This window comes from Trachymyrmex septentrionalis, unplaced genomic scaffold (genome assembly GCF_001594115.1).
Source record: "Trachymyrmex septentrionalis isolate Tsep2-gDNA-1 unplaced genomic scaffold, Tsep1.0 scaffold2, whole genome shotgun sequence".
NCBI lineage: Eukaryota > Metazoa > Arthropoda > Insecta > Hymenoptera > Formicidae > Trachymyrmex > Trachymyrmex septentrionalis.
The window spans coordinates 2,209,639-2,219,124 of record NW_017305179.1 but is presented as its reverse complement, the minus strand read 5'-3'; the positions used below and the strand labels follow the sequence as shown (position 1 = coordinate 2,219,124).

The window sequence follows — 9,486 nt, the reverse complement described above, 5'->3', positions numbered from 1 at the left end:
AGAAAATGTATAAATTCCAAAAATTTTGTATTTCTGGAAATTCTGAATTTTAAATTAGAATAATTAAGAATCTTAAAAGTTGACAAAGTATTAAGAAAATATAATTAGCAAAAGGAGATTAGCACTAACTAAAATTTAAAAGAGTTTTCTTAGTTTCTAAGAATTTTCTATATTTCCAAAAATTTTTTAAGACAAAATAAACAGTTTAAATTAAAAATTTATACATATTTTCATTGAAGTTTTATATTATACAATATTTTATATGATATATATTGCGTACGTGTTTACGAGAAAGAATTATGTATAAAAAAAGTATTTATTTTAATAATGACCACTTGAGCTGTTCTTTAGCTGATTGCAATACCTAGAACAAAAAAACAATTCTCGTCAAATATGTGAATCGAAATTGTAACTTGCAACTTGAGAAAAAAAATACATTAAGATGAGGTTTACCTGCGCTACTGTTTGTTCTCCAAGTGGAATGTCATCCGTTCGCAGTGCTACCCTCTGCACCACACTCGTCGCATCCGCATCCAAAATTATACTAAAAAGATAAGTTTGTATTTTACTATTATATTACATTAATTAAAAACTAAATGTTCCATTTACCCGCCATCGCAAATTTCATCCATCGCTAGCATTACTATGTCCAAGCTATCCAGTACTGCTCTCTTCTCCACATTCTTTCTGAGGATCGAGCTAACCGAGTCGTACAGACAGTTTAGGACACTCATTAAGATCAACTGAAACAAGCCCAATAAATTAATGCTCCATGATAATATTCAAAATACTTGACAGAATTGTGTAATTATACAAACTTCGTTTTCATGTGAGCTGCCCATAACATAGAAAAACAAATCAACGTTACTTCTGTACACGCAAGTCAAACCATCTAACATGATGATCTCTGCGTTTGCTCGATGTGTTTTACTAAACAGATTTTTCTCGAAGGTTTTTTGCTCCTTTGATGTTGGAAACACATTTTTGTCATAGTACTTTGCCAGTATCCTGTTGCCATCATTATCAAGGATGGCCATTCCTTTCACTGTATACAATGTGGGCTCCTAAAATTATTTTTTGAATTCAATTTCGTGAGTAATAAAACTACACATATCTTCACAAACATAGTAGAATATCTAATAGAATACGTATGCAATGCAAGATTTTGATTAATTATATTAAGTAGTTTGAAATCATATCAATGTTTTTTTCTTTTCTCTTTCTGCGTCAAGAATTATGCAAAAAATAAAACTGATAGGACGAATTAAAAATCGATTTTACCATATGACTCATTAGAAATTGAGTTAGGAATAAGTTCGTTGTGCCACGTTTAGGTTATGTCAAACAACTTCAAAATATTTACTGCGGTTTTCTCGCGCGAATATATCACAATATATTTATCACAAATATAAGCTTCAAGATTTTTTAATTGACATGTAAAATAATTGATATTTGTCTTAAAAACCTACCAATGGTTGACCATCCATGTTTACGTCAAATTGATTTTGACGTGTCCATCAGAAATCAGAGTTGCTAACTGCTTAAATATAAATTTCCCTAGAATAATGTTCATAGGGAGAAAAAAAATTTCAATTACAATTCTCGATTACTTAAATATTTTCTTGTAATAAGAATTTTCATGAATCTCTGATTTAAATTCTTTCGAATATTCTAACAATAGTATATTATTTTAAATATACATTAATTTTTTAAATATTATTACAATATCCCAACATACATGTAAAAATATCTCATATAATGCATCATATAAATCATACATGCATTATAATTGTATTATAAAATTAATTTTATTAATAAAGTCTAACTTTATATGATAAATATACTAAGAAATTATATTTATACACATATATGTACATGCGTGTGTAGCGATCTTTAACTAGACACAGCTTCATTCTTTACTTATTGTTAATTGAAAAAGGCACGGAGCATATTTCTCTTCGACGAACACTAATCCTTCTTTAGAACCTTCGTAAATTTGCGGAAGAATTCTGGTCCGTTCCAGTAACCTCTGTATGTAAAAACTGTATGTAGTAATATATACAAAAATTTAGCTAAAGATTAAACATGTATATATTTGTGATGTCAATTTAAATTATCTCACCTCAACATTAAGTGCCAGTATATAAATGGGAATAGATATTTCTTTAGCAAAAACATGGTGTAAAATTCTTTGCCTTGATTCACTGGAAAAGTTTCCTTTGGTTGTAAATTATAGTCAAACTCTGCTAGAATGCACTTGTCATAGCCAGTAACTAATGGGCATGACGCGTAACCATCATAAGCCATCATCATTGGTTTGCCAGTCAAATCATCCAATATATTCTGGTACAACACTTTTCCCTGTGCGGCTATTTAACAAACGTGTTATAAGTGTGTAATCGCGATATTTTACTGTTTCTTAAATTTAAAATATATTATTTCTTTACCTATTGCAGCCATTGTCTTAGAATTTGGTGTACTTGTGCAATCACCTATGCCAAATATATTTGGATATTTCGTATGTCGTAGCGTTTTAGGATCAATGGAGAGAAATCCAGCTTCGTTAGTCAATCCAGGATGTTTTTTCAAAACTGCAGGCGGTCCCATTGGAGGCGTCACATGGAGAAGAGAATACTAATACAATATAACAGGAATATTAAATTTATAATCGGTAATATTTAATCTTTTATCATAGATAAAATATACTGATTATATTATAGATAAAACATTCATACTTCCTGAACTAATGTCTCTCCCGGTGAGTTTAGTTTCTCAAATGTGGCCTGTCGTTTGCTCGGGTCTATCTTTACTAGATTCGTTTGAAGATTGACAGTGATGTTTCTTTGTTTACAAACGCTCCAGAGGGAATCGGCGTATTTTTTAACTCCGAATATAACTGGCAACGCAGTGTTATATACGATGTCAATGTTATTTCGCATTTCGTGCTTTAAGTAAAAAATAAACAATTAATTGAAAACTGTAAAAAAGTCCATCAGAGCCTACATCAGCTGTTCGGATGCACCGAAAATTTCTTTATTTTCGTGTGAATGTAACAAAACTTTTGCGTTATTTATGTAATTTCGATTTATATGTTATATTGATAAAGGTCGAAACGTATATTTTATTCGTTTTGTTAAAACGAAGAAATTTTCGGTGCATCCGAACAGCTGATATAAACCCTAATGAGCTTGTTTACATTTTTCACCGATATATTCTTTCGAGCCTCATTTTATATTTTTGTTCAATTAATTGAAAATTCTCCTTGCAAGTTTAACATATAATATAATAATTATACAGGCATACATTGCGGTAGTAATCCTCGGCAATATAGGCGATCTTTTGAGGTGCACCCGGGCATTTAACCGGAGTATTCGGAAACGTGAATATCGCAGTCCCTTTTCCAGTGTTTTTTATTTTTTGATAAACATGGGGTACAGTGTCATGTCCGTAAATAGAACATACTTGTGCATCAGGATTATATACACTGTCCAACAGACCTGGAATCTGTGAAAAATATTTTTGCATCGTTTTGTAGGTACATTATACAAATTCAGTTTAGTCACTATCTGATGTCTTACTTTGTCCCAATGCAATTGCAAACCAAGTGCAACGATCATAATGTCATATTGTATAGTATCTCCATAATGTGTTAACACTTTGTTAGCGTCTGGTTGAAATTCGACGACGGAAGTTTTCAACCATTTCGATTTCTTTGGCAAAACATCTTTCATATGCTTTTTCGATGATGCATAAGAACTGATACCACCACCAATCAAAGTAAACAAGGGTTGATAATAATGTACCTAAAAAAATGTTTTTAAATTGTCGGATAAAAATATATAAGGTGATTTTTATTTATTACTTACATCATTGGGTTCCAGCACGATAATTTGTTCTGAATTATTGATTTTTCTTGACAATTTTGCAGCCATCGAACAGCCACCGGTACCGCCTCCAATCACCAGGATTTTGCAGCTAATGCAATAGATTTATGTATGTTAAACTTAAATAAATATTCATAGTCGATTCTTTCATTTAAGATTGACTGAGTACAATCTTGAGACGTCATGAATCAATTAGAGAGCTATATCAGCATTTTAAGATATTATTTAAAATGATCTTAAAATAAAAATGGACTATGATTACTTAATAAACGATTTATTTTCTGCTCATTATCAGTGAAACAAATAGTACTTACGAATGATGGATCTGTCTACATTCATTTCTAAGCGACATACACTTTGACAACAACGTAAGATTGCGAGACAACAGCAGAAGAGACATGATGTATTCTAAAAGTCAATTGTGTGATTCTGTATAGAGAATAAATACGGTTCGAATGCCTGTAAAAAATTTGTTCAGGATACAAGACATGTATGACGTGATAAAAAAATGTTAACCCAAAGCCAGTAGGCCGATTAACGATTCGAGACATTCATACCTTGTTTATATTCGATCGAATCTTTTGTTCTAGGTTAATTTCTTATGTTCGTTTGTCATCCATATCCATCTCGTGATATTGCAAACCACTCCTGAAGAAGAAAGATTAATCGAAAATCATAGCTTCGAAGATACGCCGTCCACCTTGCAATCCTTTGCATACGTGACGTCTGGTGCATCATCATAACGAGCGAAAATTTTTACGACCTTGGAGGACCCCTTCTCGCATAAAGACAGATTTACAGATGCAGATACGGGACCTTCGAGGGCTTCGAGGGCTCCTCAAAAGATCGGAACGACGCGAGAGAAAAAGAGATATGTATGTACATAAAAAATATTCGATGGAATGTTTTAAATGCCCGAATAGCTCGAGTATGTTTATACATTTTGTGGCTCGAGTATTATCTTAATCTTCGTTACTTTAAATATTTTTTTAGATACAAAAAATCATATGCTTATACTATAATGTTAATTACGATATGTATCACATGATATACATATATATGAATTATTATAATACTTATTTTTTGAATATTTTTAAAATAGAGAACGCTTTTATGCCAACTGTGGATAAAGTACCGTAGATATTCGAAATCCCTGATTAAGTTTACTTAAATCAAGTTTACTTAATTATTTATAGCACGACAAATGTTTCAGAAATTTTAAAACGTATTCTCCTTGGTATTGTATTTATAATGTTATATTTATGATATCTATTTAAAAATCTTAAAAGGAATTTAAGGTCTTTGGTGTCATATTATATTATAGATTCGGCAATTGCTATAGCATTCGAAATTGATAACATCTCGAAATTCTAATCGAGATACGTTTATATTGCGAAAAAAGATTGATTACAAATGAAAGATGGTGCTATCACATGACAGTCGAAATTTCGGAAAAGTCACACGACCAATCAGAATCATTTAAGTTTAGCATATTATACAAACAAATGATTCTAATTCGTCGTATTACTTTTCCGAAATTCCGATTGTCATGGCACTTTAAGATATATAAGAAGTACTCATATACGAGATAAAGCCCAGCAAACGAGAATGAATTGAAATGAATTGAAATGGATTCAGATTTTCAGAAATATTGATTCACGAATGTTAAAATGAATGCATTTTTATTCATTTATAGGAATTGCATGGAGTATATCTCTATGCCTTTCAATCTAAAAATAATAAAAATATTAGCTTTTTCTGTGCATTGTGAATGCTATACAATTCAAAATTTTGAATAGGAAATGCAGTTTTTCAATCCAATTGCATCCAATTGAATCTAATTGAATTCAATTGAATTCAATTAAATAAAAAAAAAATATTCGCTATTTAAAATACGCATTCGGATAGAAAAGAATTTCAATCCATTTTAATCCATTCTCGTTTGCTGGAAGGTAAAGAATATCGCCTCAGCCTGCCTTAGCGATAAAGAATGTGCTCTCTTTATTAAATTTTCGTTTTTTTTTATAACTACACAGAAATGAATAACATACGGAATAATTAAAACGACTGTACAAACACGCGAAAACAATTTCAATTTTGCGTTGCTATATTCATATTCATAAGCGCAACATGACGGGACGCATTCACGCATCGCGAAGTCTGGAATGAAGTTGCGCGCGGAACCTCCGCCCCCGTTGCTCTCATGATGGCTCTCGCGTTCAAGCGCGTGCACGTTTCCAAAACTTAAGTGTCTGGATCAAGAATGAAATGTAAGTGACATGAAATTAAACGTTTACGGAGGGACAGGGTTAAAAAAAAAAAGTCTTTGGCAGTTGGTTTTAATGATCGTTTTCTTCTCTCATTTATTGAGGATAACTTTTTGAATGTCGCCTTAGGCAAACTTGGCCCGATTCAGCCGGGTCCCCCGTATCGCGCCGCCAACTTCAACCCGCGACCTATTTGCGGATAGCTTCGAGTCACGAGACATGTGTCTCTAGAATAAATTAAAAATGGAAATGAAAAATAAAAATAGATAGGAAAGAAAGAAAGAAAGAAAGATACGAAGCGGAAGGTGAGTTATCGGTTAGGAGGCGAGTCTCGAAGGCCTCTATTCAATCGCCGCAGACGAATTACGCAGAACCATTCCCTCACGCTGCAGACGATTCGTCCTTTACGCCGAACACAATACATTCTTCAACACGATTATGCATCGTATGATACTTCGACGGAGGGAATTTACACTTTGGCGGAAATAAAGAATCGGCGTATAAGTCTAATGTAAAGGAAGAGAGCATAAATGAAGCTTCTAGGAAGCGTAAATTAGAATAGCGTTAAAAAAAAAAGCGTTTTAAAAGTTAAATTCCTTTTAAAATAAAGTGGTGCAATTTCAAACGTAGTACAATTCTGAATGGAATAAAATTTGAATCCAACTTTTGAGATTCAAGTTTGGTAATTCTTTCATTGTATGAAAGGTATACTGAAGGATATTAAACAGGAAAAGATTAATCTTGAATCTCGAAAATTGGATTCAAATCTTATTTCGTGCAAAGTTGTACCTTATCCGTCGTTTTAATTTATACTTCTTAAAAATTCCTGTCGCTTCCCTTATATTCAAAACTCTAATCTTTTAATTTCGCCATAAGATACCCCAGAATTCATTAGTATAAGCGTGTCATGTTCTGTCATATAATCTCTTATTTTGTCCTTCAAGGCAATCAGTGGCGTACATCAGAAAGACACGCTCTTTGCTGCGACGATAGGAACGACCTTAAAGAACAGCATCGTCCAAGCATGAGGGAGAAGCTTTTTCGGGCGCGACCGGGGAATATTTGCAAGATTACGTGAGAGCGGTAGTTTACATTCCTTTCTTTCTCTCTCTCTCTCTCTCTCTTCGTCTCTCGCTGTGTAAACGTCGGCTATTATTTCTCTAAATCCTTACAAGCTAGAATTATTATGTACAGCATTGTGGACACGATTTCCGACTTTCACTTATTGTTAATCGGCCATTCCTCCTAGGAGCACGATTAGCACACGGGCTTGCTCGTCTCATCGGCGCATCGCACGATATATGATAATCAACGAAAGGGAGGAAACTTTCCTCCCTTTCTCTTGACGACAATCGTTCGGACGTTACTTTATGATTTTGGACAAGAGCCATTGTGAAGAGCATGTGGATGTCGACTAATTAGATTGTTGCACTAATTAATATTGATTGAAAATATATCCACGTTTCCCTTTTTCAATTTTAAAGCAAAGAAAGATTCATAGGAATGTAAGAGTTGGCTTATTTGCAATTTCTGATTCTGTAACGAATCAGAAAAAACTCCCACTAGGATAATCACTTGATTACGTACTGCCTCTTTTACACACAAGATTGTAAATACGTAAAAAAGAATATTGTTTTTACTAAGCTCTATTCAACGGCTCTCATTGTCCCTCGCAATATAATTGCGCTAATTACATGTGCAGGCGAAAAACGCCTACCTTGTGTACAGTTGAAAAATGAAATTTTTAATGAAAGAAGACTGTCCCTCCACATAAATAAATTTGCAAACGCAGTAGCCAATTAAAAATGATCGATAGTATCATTCATGGTTTCTGATTGACTGCTGCGTTTGCGTTTGCAAATAACGTTTTACGATTATGATGACTCGTGTAAAAAGGTTTTTAAACGAAATTTAATTTTGTTTTTTCTCTTTTGTTCTCTATCTTCCTTTTCTTCTTTCAGTTTCTCCTTTTTTCAACTACAAGGCTTGATTATTACATCAAAAATGCACATCGACGTGATAAAATAGACAGGCCACGCCATTCTCTCTTTCTTTTTCTTCTACAATAAGAATTAAAAATATTCCTGCCGTATCGTGAGAGAATGTGCAGCATCGAAATTTTATCGCGCCGGATAATTCGATCGCAGTTCAATCGTATGAATACATAACGTCGAAAAACATTTTCACAACAATATAATGTGATCTCTGTAACTACATTATATGATCGTCGTTAGATTTGTTATACACACGCGTATACGATGTCGACACACGCACGTTACAAAAAAAAAGAAATGGGAGACGTGTCATTGCGCATACATAAATCTCGTTTTCGCAATAGAGCGATACGAATATCCTAATAACAAGATTAATCCAATTTACTAATCCAATATCTCTGCGCCTCTCTCTCTCTCTCACACACACACACATACGCGCGCGCGCGCGCGCACACACACACACAGTTTTTCGCAGTACAAATTCCGTTAATTGCTGACTACTTTCTATAGCGAGAGATACGACACTTCTCTTTCTTATTTTTCTCTTATTCCGTTATCATTGGACGAGACAAAAACATGCAATTCGTAATTCATACTTAACACTTGTGGCATAATTGATACTTAATTCAAGCTTAACTTAAGCTGATCATTATTTCTTAAAAAAAAGAAAAAAGGAAAAAAGAAGTATGATTGAGACAATCATCACTGAGCGAACACTTTGATCCCACGTGGTATTCGCTGAACAAAGTACAATTGGTGCGTATTGTCGAACGAAATGTTGTATATGTGTTTAATTAGACATGGTGATTGCGCACAATCATACATCTTACAGAGGCATCCGATGCGCATGTTTTGTGTCTGTGTGTTTTATGTGTATGGGTGCGTTATACGCGCATCTTTTGTACGCATTCAACTATGCATAAGACCGTGCACGCAGTAATTATTCTCATTTGGTTTCTTTTGGCATTACAAAATAATCTTATTTACAGTCTGTTGATATAATATCAATATTCATACTTCTTTATACTAAATTATACGCGATAGAGCATATTATGTTTATTTACTATATTATGCAGGTAGGGAACTATTTACAGAATAAAATGATAATATAAATATACCGTTGGGTATCGTCGAACAGATTTTACTGCATGTGTATATGTGTAAGTGTAGATTCGTGTGTGTGTGTGTGTGTGTGTGTGTGTGTGTGCGCGCGCGCGCGCGCGCGCGCGTGTATGTGCGTGTGTGTGAATATGTCGTTTATATGCGTCTATATTTGCTTCTTCTCAATTTGAATCGATCCTTTCGTTGTAGACATTCGGTCGTGGATTTCGGTCTCGCGGA

General features: G+C 33.6%; 2 protein-coding genes and 1 long non-coding RNA gene across 5 annotated transcripts; 1 reads left to right on the top strand and 2 right to left on the bottom strand.

Moving 5' to 3' along the window:
• Positions 1 to 278: 278 nt before the first annotated feature.
• On the bottom strand, positions 279 to 1,536 carry LOC108747377 (coatomer subunit zeta-1). Its single transcript, XM_018484801.1, has 5 exons — positions 1,470 to 1,536; positions 819 to 1,064; positions 610 to 743; positions 454 to 544; positions 279 to 364 (listed from the first exon to the last, which is right to left on the bottom strand). The coding sequence occupies exons 1-5, from the start codon at positions 1,485 to 1,487 to the stop codon at positions 317 to 319; spliced, it is 537 nt and encodes a 178-aa protein (XP_018340303.1). The 5' UTR covers positions 1,488 to 1,536; the 3' UTR covers positions 279 to 316.
• Positions 1,537 to 1,882: 346 nt separating this feature from the next.
• On the bottom strand, positions 1,883 to 4,727 carry LOC108747453 (sulfide:quinone oxidoreductase, mitochondrial). 3 transcript variants are annotated; one of them, XM_018484927.1, is made up of 9 exons: positions 4,442 to 4,727; positions 4,199 to 4,292; positions 3,867 to 3,975; positions 3,579 to 3,803; positions 3,304 to 3,504; positions 2,736 to 2,945; positions 2,448 to 2,634; positions 2,123 to 2,369; positions 1,883 to 2,042 (listed from the first exon to the last, which is right to left on the bottom strand). In XM_018484927.1, the coding sequence occupies exons 2-9, from the start codon at positions 4,282 to 4,284 to the stop codon at positions 1,910 to 1,912; spliced, it is 1,398 nt and encodes a 465-aa protein (XP_018340429.1). In that variant the 5' UTR covers positions 4,285 to 4,292; positions 4,442 to 4,727; the 3' UTR covers positions 1,883 to 1,909. The 3 variants fall into 3 exon arrangements, with proteins under 3 accessions (XP_018340429.1, XP_018340428.1, XP_018340430.1); XM_018484926.1 differs by having other exon boundaries at positions 4,199 to 4,343; positions 4,442 to 4,726; XM_018484928.1 differs by having other exon boundaries at positions 1,910 to 2,029; positions 4,199 to 4,343; positions 4,442 to 4,725.
• A 1,155-nt stretch (positions 4,728 to 5,882) lies between these two features.
• LOC108747455 lies at positions 5,883 to 8,811 on the top strand. Its single transcript, XR_001939240.1, has 2 exons — positions 5,883 to 6,662; positions 7,096 to 8,811. It is a non-coding gene; the product is annotated as an uncharacterized LOC108747455 (long non-coding RNA).
• The last annotated feature ends 675 nt before the right edge of the window (positions 8,812 to 9,486 follow it).